Raw genomic sequence first — 21,171 nt, forward strand, 5'->3', positions numbered from 1 at the left:
GGCTCATGAGTAGGCTTGAGTGTGAGATCACTGCCACACCACCACCTCGGCCTGTGCTCCTGGCAGTCTGAAAGTTAACATGGGTGGGTGGGGTGGACTCATTTAGTCTGACGTAGTCGTCTTGTTGAAGCCACGTTTCAGTTAGAGCTAGAAAATCTATGTTATAGTCACTAATTAATTCATTAACTAAGAGCGATTTGGAGGAAATTGCTCTAATGTTTAGCAGTCCACATTTTACGTGTTTATTCATTTGTGTATTTGTGTCATTTGTGATTGTTATTTTCCTTAAGTTATTTGGTCTGACGCCTGAAATATTTTTTCTGAGATGTGACTTTTTGGCATTATTTGTACGAGGGACACGAGGGACACACACAGTCTCTATCTGTCTTGAATCTGAACACTTCACAGGTAACAGAACGGGCGAGAGTTCAGCGACAGAGGAGCGTCTTGAACTGCTGCTCTGCACCTGGGGCTCATCCCTAGATGGTCACTTAACACGACTAAGACTATCGGTCAAATTCCGAACTAATAGGGATGTACCCTCCGAAGTCGGATGGATGCCATCCCTGCGTATGAGCCCGGGCTTTCCCCAAAACGCACTCCAGTTATCAATAAAGACAACGTTGTTTTGAGGGCACCATCTGGATAACCAGTTGTTGAATGCTGAGAGACGGCTGTACAATTCAGCATTGATCCGATTGGGCAGGGGACCAGAAAATATTACAGTGTCCGACATCGACTTCGCTAGGTCACACACCGCGGCTACTTGAACTTTGAGCACCTCTGATTGTCTCCGCCGGGCGTCGTTACCGCCTGCGTGAACCACGACTCGCCGGAAACGGGTCCTACTCCGCTTTAAGATCCTAAGGTTTCCTTCGATGTCACCCATTCTGGCCCCCGGGTAACACCTAACGCTAGCAGCTGGCAGCTTCACGTCTCTAACAATAGAACTCCCGATTACAAGAGTTTCTCTCGTGTGTTCAGCGGGCGTGTGATCGCTGAGGGGAGAAAACCTATTATAGACGTGAAGCTCACGGCGCTCTGAGGTTCGGCGTTTAGCGCCTTGTCCCCTCCGAACTGTCACAAAATGGTCCCTATTCTGTTCCTGGTCTAGTCCCGGCTGCACGGGAGACGCTGAGGGGCTGAGCTCGGCCTTACTGCTACTGCTAATGCTAATGCTACGCCCTGCAGCGCGGTCCGGTAGCCCTCGCGCTAAAACCGAACTATAACTGGACTTAAGCTCCTCTAAACAGCGGAAATGACGTCACTTCTCTCGTCAAGTTGGTGGGCAAAACGCCCTAGGAGGAGTTCGTCAAAGTTTGACGTGAACAAAATGGCTAACACAGCGTGTTTTCATTTTCTAAGGAAGATGGCGGCCATAGGGTAAGTCTGGGGGTGTGGTCACAATGATTTTTTTTTTTTGTCCTCACGAGAGGAATGCGTGTCCCGAATTTCGTAGCTTTACGACAAAGTTGACCTCGGGGCGTCTCCCATAGGCGCAATGTATTTTGACTTTTGTCGGTGGCGCTGTCGCGCCATTTTTTGACGAAAAAAAAAATGGCCCAGAAAAAACAAAATTTTTCGCCGATTCTGAATTTTGGGCAAAGTTTGGTGAGTTTTTGAGCATGTTCAGGGGGTCAAATTAGAGATCAAAGCGCTGAAGAAGAACAAGAAAAATTAAAGCCGCAAGCGGCATCCAACGGCCCTCGCGGGCCGCCGGCCTTCCGACTCTGCGCTTTCGACTTGATAAAGATGGCGCCCTTATTGTGTTGAATTAAAAAAAGAACTTGACAGACGGAGACACATTGGACATGGCCAATCCAGTGCAAATCAACACAAGTGTCAGTCAAATTTGCTGCTCCGCTGCACAGAGACCGTAGCACTTAGAATATAAATATGGATAACTTTTGATGCCCCGCTTGTGTAGATGATATTTCCCAAAGTAAAGCTTGATCGAGCTATTGCCCACGGAGGAGTTTGTTAAAGTGTGAAGCATAAATTTGAACATTTCATAGATTTAGCGTTTTTCCCATTTGTGACAGTATATTTGCAGCTCCACGGCACAGAGACCGTAGCACTTAGAATCCAAATATGACTAACTTTTGATGCCCCATTTGTGTAGATGATTTCCCCCAAATATGAGCTTGATCGGGCAATCGCACTAGGAGGAGTTTGTTTAAGTGTGAAGCGTAAAAATGTGGTCATTTTAGAGATTTCGCTGTTTTCCCATTTCTGACATATATTTGCGGGTCCGCCACACAGAGACCGTAGCACTTAGAATAAAAATATGGATAGCTTTTGATGCCCCGCTTGTATAGATGATTTTCCCTAAATATGAGTTTGATCGGACAATCGCCCTAGGAGGAGTTTGTTAAAATGTGAAGCGTAAAAATGTGGTGATTTGAGGGATTTCGCGATTTTCCCATAAGGATAACATGGGATGTTTCTGTCATCGCTACGGTTACGCCGTACAAAATATGACTTTGGCTCACATACTTTTGTGATCAGGATGGCAAATTAGAATTTTGTTCAAAATATCATGTCATTTGGAAAAACTCTATTGTTTATAGGCCACTCTGAAGGCCAAATAGTCAGAATTCTGGGAAACGTTTGCGGCTCCGTCGCACAGAGACCGTAAAAGCTATCCTTAAAATGTGGATAACTTTAGATGCCCCACTTATCTAGAGGACGTACACCGATTTTGAGGTCGGTGGGCAAAACGCACTAGGAGGACTTCGTTAAAGTGTAAAACATAAAAATGTGGATATTCGAGAGATTTAGCGGTTTTCCCATAGGGATAACATGGGAGGTTTATGTCATCGCTACGACTACGCCGTAAAAATTAAGGCATTTGTCTGATTGGCTTTTTTGATCGCGACGCCAAAATAGAATTTTGGGTAAAGATACAAGCATGACCCATGCCTGCGGCATGGACTCTCGCGTACAGGACGATGCCAGGGTTTTTTTTGGAGGAATGCAGCGCTTCGCGCTGCTGTTGTCAACAATGAGTGAATGGGCTACGCCCATTCACTAATTGTTGACTATTTCTGTCATAGCAGGAGTAAGTATGCATGATCCATGCCTTCGGCATGGGCTAGTTCACTGTACTTGCCAGGGGCGACGGGGTACCAAACATGCGGGCTGCGCCCGCATGTTTGGTCAGACAGTTGCAACTCTGCCTTCGGCAGCGTTGCGGGAGCAATAGGCCCTCCGCCCTGCTGGGGCTCGGGCCTAAATAATAAAAATAAAAATAATAATATTTTTAGCAAAAACAATATAGCCGTTTCCACTATAACAACAAATTATACATCGTTTGAAAGCTCTAAGCCTTCCCGATGCCGCCATGGGGTGGAATCATCATTACGAGCGCTTACGCGCTCGTCACTCCCTATTCCGTCGGGATGCCCCGCCCACTCCCCATAGACTTCCATTGATTTGAGCAGATACAAGCATGGCCCATGCCTGCGCCATGGATTCTCGCGTACGGGACGATGCCAGGAGTGTTTTTGGAGGAATGCAGCGCTTCGCGCTGCTGTTGTCAACAATGAGTGAATGGACTACGCCCATTCACTCATTGTTGACTATTTCTATCATAGCAAGAGTAAGTATGCATGATCCATGCCTTCGGCATGGGCTAGTTCATTGTACTTGCCAGGGGCGACGGGGTGGTCAGACAGTTGCAACGCTGCCTTCGGCAGCATTGCGGGAGCAATAGGCCCTCCGCCCTGCTGGGGCTCGGGCCTAATAATATTCCGATGCGAAAACAATGTTTCCCATTTTTCAAATAACATAAACTATACATTTTCGGAAAGCGCTCGCGCTTTCCTACCTCATGGTGTGGGTCCCTGGTCACTGACGGGTACTTTCGTTAATTTTGAGTGGGCTCCGCCCACTTTGTGTTTTTGGCCCTCTATACAGTAAGAATGTTAAATTTTTGCATTACATGTTTATATGCACGGAACATGCAAGAGATGGGGAACGTATTCGTGAGCTACTTAGCGTAAACGAGCACTTTACATTGGGATGACGACCGTTTTCGCGGTCGTCATCCCAATGTAAAGTGCTCGTTTAGTGCGCACTTTTGCACGGGCTTCGCCCGTTTACGATGGTAATGTTCCATTTTCCTACTACTAATTAGCATGCACGGGGAGTGCGTTAGTGAGTGTTTGGAAGTGGGTGAGCGCTTCACGCTCGATTTTGTGCGCACTACGTGCGCACTTTCTCAGCTGTGCTTCGCACGGCCTTACGAGATTAATAGGCCTCTCGCCAGCTTGTGGCGCTCGGGCCTAATAATAGTTTGTGGTCAGTGAGTGAATGCTTAACTCACTACTCCCATACTGCTTTATTCCATACTATTAATGTGAATGAACGTGGTGTAATAGCCTATATTATTTTTGATACATGACTAAGTGTTTTGGTGCCAGGGATCTGTAGACCACCTGACTACATAATCCATCCAACAACATCTTATGTCTGGGTCTGGTTCATGTTTAGATAACAATACTTCTGAGTTTGTTTGTTGACTCGGGTAGATGTTAGAGTTTCCCAGAAATAAAGAGCATTATTCACGCTCTGCTGCTCTTGAACATTTGTACAACAACAATTATACTGATATGCAATTAAATCAAATCATCAACATGCAACAAAAACCTTTTCTTCTTACCTGAATCCATCTACTTCCTGCTTTCTGTGCAACCCGTGGCATTTGAGGTTGCAGTTGTTCAGCGCTAAACCTTAAACCGGGTGTGCGAGGTCACGGTTATCTAATCCAATTTCTCCAACTTCAAGTCCTGAAAAGCTGTTGTCTTTGGAACACTCACACTGACAGCCTCAGGTCAAGCTGACTTTTTTGCATACTAAGTTTTTCCCCTTTTAACTCGACCTGCCGTTCTCTGATGACTAGCCAGTGGCATTGTTTTCCTGGTAGAGACTTGTACAGATGCTGAGATAACTTTTATGTTCACATATCTGGATTGAACTGTAGATAAATGGAAAACTTGTGTTCTTTTCATCTGATTTATGCACAACACTGCATTTTTAATCTTATCTTTTAAAAACATACCTCCTAATGCGTGAGATGGCACATTTTGAGTCATTAATATGACGAATCCCTGTGTGTTTGTCCTTGTCTGTTGTGGGCAGCTCCTGCAGAGCCGCTGCTGTGTAAGTTTGCTGACGGAGGCCAGAAGAAGCGGCAGACCCAGGTCAAATATCCCCAGAATGGCCGACCATGGACAAGAGATGGAGAGGTGAGATGCACTAGCTTTTTTAATTGTCACACTAAAGTTTATCATCATTTTAAGACCCACGGATTTATAGGCACCTATCTTAAACATGACATTCAAAAGATGTACAAAACAACTTCCTTTATTGTCAGGCAGCTTTATCGAAACCTTCTATCTTGGCATGGCATTTCTGACTGGCAGCTTCAACTAAGATCATTAAGCAAATCTTCAAATGCAGTCAATTCTATTTTCTTATCCCAGAATGATAACTGGATATTCACCTTGAAATTTTAAGTAATGTATTGAAGGACAAATATCTTTAAACAAGTCATCTGTTTCAGTAATCTGTGAATTTCAACTTGTCAAATATACTAAACTAAAAACTGAAATTCCAAAAAATACAAATTCAATTGATAATTTATTTGTTAAGAAGGTTTATCATTTCTTTTAAAAAATATATATTAAAAATCTCCCTTTTGCGATCAGTCTAACAATACTCAAATTTGCATTACAGACTAGTTAAAGTCCGGCTGCTGCTCTGCCCACACCATTATGGACATTACTGTACTTTGGCTGGCACCTAAAATCCATTTATATATTTAAAAACCTTGTTCTGTCTGACACTAGGCCCATTTTACATTTTGTAACAAAGCGTTTGCGGCCTGACAGGGCTCCCTGCGGGGTCATTATCAGTATTCATTTCCAATAATTCAGTGCATGCCAAATCGGAGATGCCTCTGACAGTATGAAAGCTGGCAAATATCAAGGTTGTTAAATGTAAAATATAAGGTTTCCGCAAGACCCCAAAGCCAAGTTGTTTTTCCTTTTGTTGAAACTCCCACCTCCAGTCTGTCATGTACTGATGAAATGAAAGCAGATTGGAAGCAGATTGACTATTGCACAATGCACAGTTCACAAGTTGCTAGTGTCGATACCAAAGCTTTAATTTACAGAACAAGGGAAAGTGAATAATAATGTTGCCACCCACACGACAAGTGCACTTTCAAACAATTTCCCAACATTAAAATTCCTGAAGCTCGAGCCAGCGCTGAGTGGAGAAGTGAAATGAAACAGAACCGAGCTGAAATGGAGTCATAATAATAATAGCAGGAAGACGCCACAGTGCTGCCTGTGTTTTATGAGACACACATGCATCACACATTTTATTTAGCCTCGTTTATTGTGCTCCTCAATATTATCATGTTTAAACAGCATTTAGATTTGTCATGGAACTTAAGCCACCGACCGTCACCACTAGTATGACAGGATAAAAAGACTAAGGTTTGTACCCAAGACCTGGATAAGACATTCCCCCTCTGTCAGAACAGCATTTCAGGGCCCAGAAACCATCGCTGCCCTTGTGAAGGGATTCCTCTCCGTTTTAGACTATATGAATCAATGCACAGCTTTGTAAAATGTAGTCTAGCCTTGTTCTCAGGCCAGGCCCTTATCAAGAAAGTAATGTGGAAGATGAAATATTTTGGCATCATGCGGCGCTGAACACAGGCCATTGAAACAAATACGACGCCATCTTTAGTTCATCTTCCAGGTGTTTATACTTCTATGGTTTGCACTCATCAGTGGAAGGGTATCCCACTCAACTGACCATATTTTATCTGTTTGAAACACGCTCTTATGTAGATTTATGTGTTCATTTAAGGCGAGACACTACAGGTGAAAAGGAAAAAAATCTTAAGATGTATTTTGAAACTTTGAAAAACATGTGTGAAAAATGAGAACAATTTACATATTTGGAACATATAAATCTGAAAAATGGATAGAGCCAGGTTTAAGTTTCTTGGTATTAATCAAAAAAAAAATACTTAGGCATTTTGGATATCTTATTTGGTCTTTTTGTCATTTTTATTTTTTACTTTTAAACTTGATTATATCAGGTTTAGAAATATATCCCAACAAATCCTTCTGTACATTCAGCCATATCTTGGCAAGTATAAGATTGTAAAGTTTGGTGTGTGTAAGTTCTAATTTAAGTGGTAATCTTTATGTCCCTACAGGATTTTACCATCTGAGGTCATCTGTTATTGGCACTTTCAGTACTTTCTGTCACAATATTGCTCTAATCAGGCCTGAAACCATATTTTGCGGCGGATAAGTAAACACTGCACCAGAGTTCAGTATCGGGCCACTTTCAACTCATGTGCCAATTTGGAAAGCAGAGCCCCGTGTGGAACAAGTACAAATGGCTATTGCGTGTGGAGGCAGGCTGGAAAAACGGAAGACGAAGAATAATAAAGACTGTAGACTAACAACACTACTGTTTGCTTCAATTTGGTTGTGGGCTGGCCAGGACTTAGTTGAGTTGTGATCCCTTTGAAGCCAAGAGAGACGTAATATCATTCAAGAGGTCAGCTCAAATAAAATGCTTTTATTGACAATAAGAAGCAACAAGTGGGTTTGAAGATTTGTAGACGTGACAACCAAAACTGACAACAATAAAACTGTTGAGCACAATGTTAAGTCTGTTTTCTTCACTAATATCCGAAACTCAGACAGCCATGAAGTATTTACTCTCCATCTGTGTCATTGTTGCAAGTGCGACTAAATCATGTGTAGTAATTTTAACCAAAGTGTTTTTGGACACACATCATGTTCAATGACAGGACAGATGTTGTAGTAAATCTGCCTCTCTCACTGTATTGAAGAAGAAGGACAGCTGCAGACAGGGGCCAGAATATTTTGTATATAATTGTGTTTGTGTGTGTCTGTGTTTCAATATAAATATATATCATTATATTTTTTACTAGATTCAAGCATCACTATCATTTTAATTCTGAATGAATACAACAAATAAGCAACTTTAACCCAATCTCTTATTTTGTGTCTCCAGAGTGGCATGGCACTGACGTATGATCCTTCTGCCATTCAGAACGGGTAAGTTCTCTTTATTCTATATGCTTACCATTAACTACTATTTTATATTCAGTAAGGATGTTTACTTACAAGAACATGTGTTGAAAGTGCTCATAAGGGCATGGTTACTTCAACAAAAGTACTTGAAGATGATTTACATTTACTGGTATAGGCTCCATAGTACATTTCAAATACAGCTAACTGCTATTACTACTACAATCAGCTGTTCTAATACCACCTGCCTCTGCACCAGTAATACTTCCATTAGTGTATCATGTTCCGTTACAAAGAATACAGCTTAATTTATTAATTACTTTTCACATAGTTGTAGCTACGAAGCACCATTACTTCAGCTCCTGCACAGACGCTCACAAATCCACATCAGCACTTCTCTGCAGACAAGCACCTGCATGCAAATAAGCAGACCACACACACACACACATACACACACACACACACACACACACACATGCACACACACACACACACACACACACACATGCACAGTCTGCTCTGCTCTGTCATGTGACCTGTGCAGTCGTTTGCGTAGCACCGTCAGATGTGTTTGAATCGGTAGATGTGTTGCCGTGACACTGTAAGACTTTCGTCAGCCGAGGCTATCTGCCGAGCTGCCTGTCTGAATGCATGGGAATAGTGGGGAAATTGTAGATTGGTGCTGTCTACCAGGAGCGATGCCGGTGATGCGATCCCTGGAGACACTTTCCTCCCGCTCTGCTCCCTTTTGGCTTAATACTCCTTCCTCTTTGTATCTTATCAGTGTGCTTGCTTTCTTTTTAATCAGGATTTTTTAAAAATGTATTGAAATTTAATTGAAATTAAAAATCTATTTTGCAAGTGGGCCCTGACCAAGAGGCAACAATACAATAACATACAACAACATACTCACTGTCAATGAGCTTAAATAAAGCATTTGCTGAAGTTGATAGTTTTGTTTCATGTTCATTTAAAAGCCTTTTTCCCCAGCTCTGTGCATGTCCTGGGCACAGAGAGCAGGTCCTGAGAGCGCAGGCTGTAGATGCTGCTGCTCCTCACTTAAATGAGCTGCTGGAGATAAGGCAGCACCAATCCAAGACCAGATTTGTAAATTAAAAGGTGTCAGTGTTTCAATCTGCGGTGGGCCAAGGAGGGCCAACCCACCTGGACATACAGAACACAGTGCACCATGAAAAACAGTGTCCAACACATGCAAAGCATAAGTAGAAGCATTCATCTAAATCACTTTGTCATAATCAAGAACAGACATAAAAGAGGCAATAACAAGTTTTTTACAGGCTTCAAATGATAAACATGATTTAGTTTCAGCCTGTGAATCAGTTGATGAATATGTGGTTTAAAAGAAAAACAGTCATCAATTAAAATACCAATGTATTTGTATTCAGTTACCAATTCGATTGAATGCCCTTGTTTTGTCTCTAATTGGGCGTAGGTTTGGGAGTTTTGTTTGCTTTTAGAGAACAGCATGTATTGGGTCTTATTTGAGTTCAAAACCAGTTTTAAATGATAAAAAGTGTTCTTCATGCCGCTCAGTGGTCGAGTGGAGAGCACACATGCCAGGCTCCATGTGCAGCCGGACGCAGCTTGTGAGTTTGAACTTGGCTCTTCCCTGCAGCTCCTTCCCTCTCTCATCCCCATTTCACACTACACTGATAGGTTGATATAGCAAGCTCAATTCAAAGTGCTGGGGTGGACGAGACTTTATCATCAGGTGCGATTTATTACATATTTTTATCAAGGTCATTTATGTAGATGGTAAAAAGAAGTGGCCCAAGAATTGAGTCTTGTGGGACTCCTTACGATACTTTTAAAACAATACAGTTTTGGTTCTGAAACTTTACACACTGTGTCCTATCAGACAGGTAGTTTCCAAACCTGCCAATAGTGTGATGTGAGAGCCCAATACTGTGTAGTTTTTTGCTTAAGCACAGTAGAGTCCACAGTGTCAAAGGCTTTAGAGAAGTCGATGAAGAGGGTGGGGCAGTGGTGTTTTTTATCCAGGGATTCTGATACATCATTAAAACTTTGAGTGCTACGGTTGTTGTGCTTTCTGAAACCTGATTGTGAGGAGCTTATGTATGACATGACTTTCCAAAACTTGGTCAATCGTTATTTGAATTTGTTGGTTCACCGCCTTTAAGTAGAGGTAACACATAAGCCGATTTCCATATGTGCGGAATAGTGTTTGTGGACAGAGACAAATTCAATGAATAGGTCAACGAGGGCACAATAGAATCTGCAGCAGCTTTTATAAAGTATGGTTCTAAATCTCCAGGAACAGCTCATTTAGCTGTATTTTGAAGTTTAAGGGCTTTTTGACACTTCTGAAGTTGTGAAGGGGCCATATGAGAAATTGTGTGTCAAATTTTCACGATTTACTGGGAGGGAAATTGATCTGAATGTTTTGTGGAATCTAATATGCTCGCTAAAACATGAAAGCATCTCTGTTTTTCATTATACTTGGACGGAGCTCAACGCCTGAATTATTTCCATTTAGGGACCTGATTATTTTCCAAAACTTTGAGGGGTTGTTTAGATTGTCTGATTGTCAGATTTGACTTTCCGAATCGCCATGGTGCAGGCATCATGTTGTTTTCTGAAAGACACTCAATTAGTTGCATTATCAGAATGTCTAGCTTTTGCTCACGTTACGTTCCTTTTGTGTAGCTAGGTTAGCCAAGTCTGAGCTAAACCACGGATTATTACGACCTTTCACTTCATAGTGCTGGATGGGAGCATGTTTATCAAAAACTTGAATAAATCCATTATGGAAATAACTCCTGGCAGTTTCAACATTATCAATTTGCCTCATCTTATGCCAGTCAAATACATTGATCACAACAGAAAGCTTGTTCACTAAATTGCTTTATATTGCGTTTTATGATGATATGTGGTTCGGGTTTTGGCATTTTTGTAGTTTTTGAAGTAGCAATGACACAATGATCACCACAGCTGTAGAATATTTTGAGGGAGAATTTATAAGAATCAAGTCTCCTTTTAAAGGTCTGGCTTCCCTCCTGAACTTTCTGGCATTTCCTGCTCTGATTTTCTGTTTTCATAAAGTTATCAAACCATATCTTGCCTTCATGTGGTTTGCTTTAGTTTGGATATACACAATTTTAGAAGAAAAAAAAACATGCGCAATGCAAATGTTAAAATAAGTTATCATTAAGGATATATAGTTTTTCTTAGATCCAACACAAATGTTGAGAAATACATCTGGGCGGGCATCTGATTTAAACTCTGCTGGGAAACTCCTAAAGCAAAACATGAACAACAATATTTTGATGATTCTGAAATAGCTAAAACTGGGATGGACAATTTAAGAAAATATGCAGTGCCATTAAATATTTGTGATAGCTTTGTTCAAGTTATTTTCGCAATTTTATACAAAACAACACGTTTCACATATATAGTGAAGCTATTGTATTTTAACGCAGACCAACTTTGCATTCCGGTTCAGTCTTCCCAATAATCAACTCTGTGTTTATATGGCTTAAGCCCTCCCTGACCTCTTTTTTCTGAGGTCAACGAAAGTTCCTTCCGGCAAAGCACTAAATGACTTGAAATGCTAATGCAGCTAATTAGAGAAGCAAAGCGCACAGAGGCAGCTCTTGAATAGAAATCAGGGGCCGGATGAGGTTATGAAGAGGGCAAAGTCAGGAATAAAGTCAGTACAAGGAGAAAGCAAGGGTATACGAATCAATTACACCTCCACAGTTAGTGAAAAACCTGCACAGATGGCTTTTTGGGTCTGATGCCAAACTGATATGAGGGTGATACCAGTGCAAGTCCTTATTGACCAGACAGCTTCTTCCATCAATAACATACAGGACAGGGAAACATTTGTGAACTTTAAATTGTTTATATCGTCCCTAACCAAATTGCCTTTCAATGTAATTTATACATTTTGTACGACAATTAAAAGATGATCCCTGAAGATTGTTTTAGTTTACTGTCTGGACAATAACTTACAATGGCGTCATCAGTACCAACTCTCTGACCTAACTGTTGTCCCATTTTGTGTAAGGGCTGCTCGATAATGGCAAAAAATATCATTCTATTTATTTGTCTCATAATTGAAATCACAATTATTTACGCAATTACACTATACTGTCAAAATTAACCCAGAGAGAAAGTATTGACCTAATATCAGTCATTTTTAGTGACACTTAGGCGATTAGAATAGAAAAGTAGCTGTGCTCCAGTGATTAAGTGGCAGAACAAGTGCACATCATCACATTATTATGACTACAAGGTAATTAATTGTATTTTTGATTACAACATTTTTGTAATTAAAGTAATAATTGAAATTCCGATTTTAAATGTCTGATTTATTGCACAGACCTGTTTTGTATTGAGTTTTCCACAGGGCTGCATGATTTCTTGCTCTTTTAAGCCTCGTATTTTCCACTCTCCTCCAGCCCTGCATTCCACCTCACCCTTACAGAAGTTGCGTTTTAGCATGCCAACCCGCATTTCTCTACTGAAAAGTCACTGAGGTTGGCACTAAATCATTGGCTAATTTTTCAGGGCAAAACTCTTGACAGTGCGGCAGGGTCACACCAGGGATTCGCGGAGAGGTTTTGAATTCAATCTGCTGGTAATGTTCTGGTCGCAATTACATGTTTAGTGTATTGTTTTAAAGAGCTTGCAGCACAGTCCCTATTGACAGCCTGCTGCTCAGGGCTAATAGCCTCCATCAATAACCTTGGATCTGTCCTCTACGTACTATTCCTCTCTCCCAATACACATCCGTCTAATGAAAAATACAATAAACACAATTAGAGGAGCATATTGAATAGCCAGGCCATGTGTGCTCGTTTGTATTAATCACTGACACTAATACAGAATTTCAAATGCAATTCATACATTCATTGTGTAGTCAAAAGTCAGATCCATACTGTTTTATGATTAGTAAAGGCAATTTCGGGCTTGTCACTAATCATCAGTTCGACATGGACCAGTTTTGAATACAAGGAGACATTCGGTTTGGGGAAATTCCAGTGTTGCAACATAGATTAGGCACAGAAGTAAGTACGATTAAAAAAACACTAAAAAAACCAGATAACTTATAAAAAACACTCACTTGTAGAAAAAACTCTTATAAAAAACTTCTTATACTATTAATACAAATAATAATTACACTCTTATTTACAGCTGTTATATGCCAACTCTTCTTGCCTATACGTTATATAATGTATGTGTTACGTATGTTGCCTTTTGTAAAAAAAATATCAAAGTAAAGGTCAAATTTGACTCAGTACGGTATATATTTTTTTCCTTTCCTCCCACGTTTTTAGATATTAAAGTGATGTGAGGTTTGCACACAATACTTTCACGCTTCTTTGTGTGGTACTTTTACTTGAGTAATTTTGGTCATTGAAAAATAAAAAATATAAAAAACTTCTCTTGGTGAAGTATTTGATAATGATCGTGTTTCTTTTATCTGTATCCCATCACTTAATCATGTATTAGGATTGAATGCCGCGAACATCCTTACAGCGGCGATTTCATAACGTTACCCTTTGCGGAAGCTGTCACAACATTTGTTTTCTATACATAGTCTGCCGTTTAAATCCTTTGTTCTGTGCACATAAAACTGTGCACTGGTTTTCAAAGGCAAAACAATAACACATAACCCCAGCGTGTATCCTTTGAGGCCAAACACAAAAGAAAGCAAATGGAGACATTAAGCTGGAGTTTAAAGCAGCAAAGGGAAAATTAAAGAAAATCTATGTCCCTTCAAGGAGTTATGGAAAAATCAGAGTAAGCCGAGCCAGTGTCAACACACCTAGAGAGACGGAACACACAGCTGACCTGCGCATGAACTAGAGCTGAAACTTGGCAAGAGGAAATTTATGGTGCTAATAATTCATAAGATTTTTTTTTTTGTTCTGGGGCCAGTGAAGTGAAGCATCTCGTATCTAGACTCGTGTTGTCCAGCTTTGTACGTGCAACTACCGGCCCTTCACCACGGCAACTAGAGCATAAGTGACACCCAAAGGGAGCAATGCTGCATGGGAAGCTCATCACAGGCTTCTGCATCCACATGGTTGAACTGCGGTGGGTTAGAAAGACCTCTATAGGCTTTGCAACTTGTTCAAAAGTGTATCTATTGTGTAGCTGACATGTCTAATGCTGTAACTGGACCTGGCTCACAGCTGAATTAAGACCAGATTGTGTTGGGTCTGGCTGACACCTCTGTTAAAACAAAGGACTGTTGTGAAATGCTTTGAGCTGCTTAAATATAGTAATTATCCATTTACCTGAAATTGTAATGTAGGATTTAAATCAAGACATATTTTCAGGGAAAGTTTGCAAAGATCTTTTTAAAGATCGACCAATAATGGGCTTTTTTCATGGACGCTGCAGATTGCTAAGAATCCAGGGGGAAAAAATGTGGGCTGATAAGGTCTGCCAATATTTTGCGGGCGATATTTAGGACCGATTTGAATTGTTTTGACCATATTATATGTTTTGAATTAACCACAAACTCATTCCAATCCCAGCTTCACTACAGATGCAGTAAAAGAGCATTGTAGTCACATTTTGTGCTAATGTGAGTATTCTTATAAATTCTAAGGTATAAAAACCATCCATCCATCCATCCCATCCCATCCCATCCATTTTCTACCGCTTGTTCCCTTTTGGGGTCGCGGGTGACTGGAGCCTATCCCAGTGACTTCGGGCCATAGGCGGGGTACACCCTGGACAGTGGCCAACTTGTCGCAGGGCCAACACAGAGACATAGACATTACAGACAGTTTACTCTCACATTCATTCACTAGGGCCAATTTAGAGTCACCAATTTTTACCTAACACATGCATGTCTTTGGACGGTGGGAGGAGCTGGAGAACCCGGAGAGAACCCACAGTAACACGGGGAGAACATGCAGACTCCACCCAGAGAGATCATGTGATGTTGGTCTGGTCTGGGAATCGAACCCATGATCTCCTTCTTGGGAGGCAAGAGCGCTAACCGCCTTTGCCACCGTGCACCCTTGTATAAAAAACAATTTTCTCTCAATATCTTTGCCCGTTTCAATTTATTGTTATATATTTATGTATGTATGTGTATTTTCTATTTTTAATCTCTGAATTCGCAACTTTTAGTGTCATCTGTGAAAAATTTAAAAATTAAAATGTGTATGAGTAATAGCAGTATAGTTGAAGTAGAACTTGCAATATACTTGGGGTGGTCCTGGTTCAGCACCAGTTTAGTCCCAATGTTGTTCAATGTTGTTGTTGTTGTTGTTGTGGTGTGTGTGCAAGAGTGAACACAACCTAACTCCAGGCTTTTATTTGGTATTTTGAGGTATTTCGTATTGGCAATAGTAATAGTGTGTTTCGGTATATTAAAACAAGGTGCAGTTCATTATGTTACATTATGTTATAATTGCTGCTACTTGTATTTGAAATATAAATAAAACACCACTTTACAAATAAAGCTACAGTTGTCTTGCAGCAGGCCATTTTTTCATCCAATCATGTTAGAGATGGTTAAAGAGGGTGTCTCCTTTCGGCCCTTGCCTCCTCACTCCTCCCTCGCCTGCTCCATTATTCAGTCAACAGACACTTTGGGATCGATCGGGCGCAGCAACACGGCCTGCTGGATGAAACATGTCCTCTCTAGGTACACAATGATAAATAAAGCCCTGCGAGCCGCTGCAGGGTTGAGGGGATGAAATTAAAAAAAATTAAAAATGACGCAAAATTAGAAGGGCAAACAAAGGTAGGAAGGGGGGGGGATGGGAGGGAGAGTAAACAGATTTCAAAGGCACTTGTCGAATACAAAGTAGAGGCGTGTAGGTGGAACATGAAGGACAATATTGGACTAGTTCTCCCACACGCACATTAAGGTGGTAATGTATTACTATGCATAGCAGTGAAGCAAGCACTTTTGTAATGCCATGTGCACCGGTGCTGTGTCAGGTCCCATTTGAGAGCGCCTTTGATGGCTTGGTGGGAATACCATACAAAATGTATTGTTTCCATGACAGCCCTGATGAAAGCTGATTCTTTTTGTCAGTTGTATCTTCAAGAGACCGGCGTGCTTGCACAAACAAAGAGATACTAAAGGCTCAATTACACCTCTACGTGTGGTCTGCCCTGGAGAGACGATGGGGTATTCAAAATGCATAATGCAGTGTTTTTTAACCTGTGATTGTATTTGTCCAGGTTCTACTCGTCGCCGTACAGCATCTCCACCAACCGGATGATTGCGCAGACATCAATCTCGCCGTTCATTGCTGCTTCTCCTGTCTCCACGTATCAGGTACAAGCACTGCTAACAGTAACATAGGACACCATGTACCGCCTGCTGCATATCATCCTGCTCTGGCGTCAGATTTGAAATGCTTTCCGGGAATTGTCATTGATTGATTACTATTTTAAGCAAACCCCTCAAGCTAGCTGATAAACCTTCAAATTGTATTGCGTTATTATGGCAAAATAAATAATCTTCTCTTCATAATCAGTTTTTAGATTTTTGGGCACTTTAATCAATGATGCCTTCTCTCTCTCTGTTGTTCTGCAGTATATCATTTAATATGCTTTGAAATAAGGTTTCTTAGTAAACTATTTTTAATGCATTTCACAGCTTTTTTTGCTTATAAACACTTAAAAAAATCACTAGCATTTGTATTTAGCTTAGAAAACCTTATAAATGTTAATACACCATTAACCAAAACGTGTGTGTGTTAATAAACCATGCACAAAGTGTTTTAGTAAGTTGCTTATTCAACAGTTTTCAATAACCAAGTGATAAATGCTTGTAAATGCCTTACAAGTGCTTATTAACTAGTGCTGGCCGATGAACAAGTAAACAGAACAATACATAGATACATAGAAAATGACAGAGAGGGAACATTCAAGATAGTTTTAAATCAACAAAAACACATTTTATTGAATGAGTAAAAGTGAATAAATACAAACACATTCCAACCAAAGTAACAACATCCAGTGCACTTTTAACTTGCAGTTTCTTTATAACAACATTGAATAAAATGTAATTGCATAGTGGGAATCGCTTGCTTTTGCAGTTTTTTAAGAAATTCAAATATGCAGTACCTAATACAAAAATAACTGTGCAAAGATCCTGCAGTTATTGAACCCTCCATCTCATTATTGTGTATGTTGGCCATACAGTGAACTCCAAGCAGCAATTATATTATCAGCTATTCTGTTTTGGTTTATTCTTTCAATTGCAATGATAAAACTGTGGCTTAAAGCGGCATGCCTCTCATCGATCTTTCATACTTAGAGCAAATCCTCTTTTTGATTCTCGCTCTCTTTTCCCATGTCTCCTATCCCCTATCTCCTATCTCCTTTGTCCACGCTCTCTCACTGCTGTAACTGTAGAGAGACTTGGACTCGACTTAGTCCTTGATCCACCATTTGTCAAACAGACATTAAACCAAACAGCCGCCCCCGCATGTTTATACAAGCGATGTGGTAAATGAGGAAGACGCATGCAATGATACACTTAAAAGCAGACAGGGGCATTAACTCAAAGAAAAATCACCAAAGGAGTGTTATTTCAAAATAAAGATTGTCTGCACATCAAGATTGCTCAAATGTCCTTTTGATCTTTCACTTACTGTATCCCCTAATAGTTGCTCAGTGATTTGGCAGGTTTTTCTACCAGATGTCCTCCCTGATGCAACCAGCCCCGTGCACTGTGTAACTGGGTGAATGGTCTTGACGTGACTGAGCAAAATGTTGAGAGTAAGAAAGTTCTGGCTTCGATTCTAGAGATAGAAAGGTTTTTCTGGGTGTCCTTAAGCCTAAATCAAGAAAGTAAATCCTTGTCCTGTCCAAAGCTTGCTCAAGAACTGGAAATGTGTCCCTGAGTTGTGACTACGGTCAAATGCAGAGGACAAATCTCACTCTGTCTCCATGTAAACTTAACTTATTTAACCCACTATTGCCTCATAAAGTAAATATAACTTGGTAAATGAAACCCATTACCTTCTATAATTGAAAATGTGGGTATTGTATGTGTGTATATATGTGTAATGTATTTCATAACACCAAAGAGCACATTATTCACAAGAAAACATGAGCAAAACTGTGGTTGTCAAGTGGCTCATCATTATCATGTGTTTTGGGACTGTCCTATTATATGATTATTAGGAAATTGACTGGACTGGATTAATGAAGTACTACAAATTTTCTTCAATAACGACATTCCATTTGACTTTAAAACAAGGTATCCCGGACGTAACACACACACAAAAAAGCATGAACAAGGAGATGGGTTAAGAGGATGGAGCCGACTGTCAAGGACTGGTTGAAAATTACAGTAACATTGGACTTTTGTAGTAAATTTGTAATTGAACAAATACAAAAGGGAACTTATGCCACTTTCTTTGGACCACTCTTTTTGTTTTTGTCTTTTCGCTCTTTGTATCTTTTTTGTTTTTTGTATTGTCTTAAAAAAATAAATGACATAATAAAGGTATCAGCTCTCACATAGTACACATGTATCTTTATGTATATGACAAAACGCCTATGGGGACGTGTTCTGGCTGGAGCTAAAGCCGGCCAATGGGCAGCAGGAGATGAAAGTGGTAATTTGTGTCCTGGACGTGCTTTGATGATGAAACCTTCACCGTGCAGCAGTAATTATTAGAGCCTATTGCTCTCTCTGGTCTCTGTATCCTCTTATAATTACAACATAACCGTGTGTATAGTGGACCCTCAGTACCAGCTGTAATGTTCTATAAGAAACACTGCCGTAGGGACAGGCAGCTTAGGAATCTTTATGGGTACAGTCGGTGCGTTTTACAGTTTTACCATCTTTATAACACTCACTAAATGTGTTGCATTCATGTGACATTACTATTGTTGATGGGCCAATGACGCTGAAATTGGGAGGGATGTCTTTAGTAGACCTTTTGTGATGCTTTATGATTAATATCTGTCAATAAACTAAAATAAATGCAGGTTCATTGTCTTCTCTGACAATTCACTTTTTTTCTAGGTTAAATGTGTTTTTCACAATAGCACAATAGAATGAATCAAGCTGCACAACTGTGATGGAGCTCACACAGTGAACAGTGCACTTTCCTCAAGATTCCTCACAATTCCTATTCAAATTCCTTCAAAAATCTCGAACAGGTTGAGTATTTGTGGAATTCAATTTGGACCAGATTTATTATTCACCACTTTTAGTATGAACATAACTTTCTTCTTTATTTCTTCTCATGTTTGTCTGACTTGTCTATTCTCTTTCTTTTTATCCTCAGGTCCAAAGTACATCTTGGATGCCACATCAACAGTATGTTATGCAACCCACAGTAAGTAGAGTTCAAATTATTTCTAGTTTGTATTTGTAGCTTCTTGCCTTAATTTATTTCAGCTAAAGAGTTGATAAATTCAAATTGAGAGAAAACTGCATGATTAGTTGGACAAAACCCACATGCACACTTTTGTCTTTGTCTGTGTATAATCAGAGAGCACGCTCCCTTGTATTTGACAGATACAATAGGCTATTAATGTACTAGATAGTGAATGCAAAAGCCAAACCGTGGAACGTGTAGAAAGTAAGCCTCTGCTGCAAAGTCGTACTGTGCTGAATCAGCCGCTGTATAACCTCCTTAAAGCCACTCTGAAGACAGCTGCTCCCGATACAATACACGAGAACATGTCGCCTCCTGCTGGTAGAGAAAGAAACAGCAGGGATATTGAACCTACCAAACAATTTCCTCAAAATAGAACATTTTAATTGGTTTCTAGGTTTATAATTCAGTGGGATCAGTCTTCACTTTGCTGTGATATAGTAATGTCATGAACTTTATACAGACAGAAGAATGTTGTAGCTCAGAAGAAGCATTGATTCATTGTCAAAGTGTTATCTGTCAGCAATTGTGAAGGGCAGAAACTGCATTTAAATATATACATGTATCATAGGAATGCATTTTGGTATAAATCAACTATTTTCCAAATATATCCATGCAAATAATACAAAGCAGCGTAAGTACTAGATTGTTTCAACATTTCCCTGTTCTATGTTTTACTTTTTAAATGAAACTTTGTGTTTAATTTATCAAACACTTTCTTCTATAATTGAGAAATAGTCCTGGCACCCGGTGTTTTGAGAACATAATTTCCAGCTGGCTTCACTTGTATTCAGAATATTGTGGAGGATCTCATCAGTGCTTCTGCCTTGGACTTCTTCCAACATCTGCAGACACTTTCTACCTGCACAGCTCTGTTCTGCTCCATTTCACTTGTTACAGTACAGAGCAGGCTTCAACGCTCCATCAGCCGTACATAAGCCTTACATAAGGGCCGCGCTGTACTGTCCTTTATCCATTAACCGTGCAAAAGAGTGGGCTGAAGTTTTAGAGCTGTGAAAAGATGGATAAGACTTTTACAGTTAGAAATGATTAAAAAAGCACACAAAATGGTTAGTATATTCATTTGGTAACACTTTATAAAAACTACACTTTGTTAAAGCATAAACATAGACTTAATTCATAATGGTTTCTAAAGAATGATTCAGGCTTAGTTACAACTTAATTAACCCTAACGCCTATTGTAGTTACAAAGCCTGAATCATTCTCAGTAAACTATTTGTTCATTATGAATTAAGTCTTTGTTCATGCTTTCTTGCTAATTAGATATTTTAAAGTAGTACCATTATTTGTAATATTTTAAGTAAGCATTTTAAGAGCTACTACCCCTGAACATACAGATCAAGGTTGAGATTTTAGTGTACAGTTTTTCAGTCATTGAAATATCCAATTATGCTTAAAAAAATACATTAAAAAAGTGGAGAAAAAAAAAATGGTATTGCATCAAAATGTCTCCAATTACTTATTTTTACTGAAGTTTATTCTTATACCTAGATTTGTCGAGCTCCAGACTGGTCACTCTCCTTGCCAGTGTCTTTAAGGAGGAATGATACACCTTTATTTGAATTTCATAAAACTCCCTCTCAGACTTTCTACTATCTCATTGTTGTTCTCCCATCTGTCCAACTGCCAACTCCTAGAGCATTCTGTTGTGGCGTCTGATTCAAACGATGGCTCTGGGAGGGGAGATTATTCCT

The 21,171-nt window shown here is 40.1% G+C and overlaps 1 protein-coding gene across 1 annotated transcript in view; it reads left to right on the forward strand.

Annotated features, from left to right (window-relative positions):
- The window catches only part of LOC140374518 (RNA-binding motif, single-stranded-interacting protein 3-like), a 142,170-nt gene that overhangs the window by 111,537 nt on the left and 9,462 nt on the right, over positions 1-21,171 (forward strand). Inside the window, exons 7-10 of the mRNA XM_072461445.1 lie at positions 5,143-5,249; positions 8,074-8,117; positions 16,293-16,389; positions 19,364-19,414. Coding sequence (XP_072317546.1) covers positions 5,143-5,249; positions 8,074-8,117; positions 16,293-16,389; positions 19,364-19,414 — 299 coding nt within the window. The remainder of the gene's footprint in view (positions 1-5,142; positions 5,250-8,073; positions 8,118-16,292; positions 16,390-19,363; positions 19,415-21,171) is intronic.

Source organism: Eucyclogobius newberryi, unplaced genomic scaffold (genome assembly GCF_026437365.1).
Source record: "Eucyclogobius newberryi isolate DKJ021-1_F unplaced genomic scaffold, fEucNew1.0.hap1 SCAF_3, whole genome shotgun sequence".
Taxonomy (NCBI): domain Eukaryota; kingdom Metazoa; phylum Chordata; class Actinopteri; order Gobiiformes; family Gobiidae; genus Eucyclogobius; species Eucyclogobius newberryi.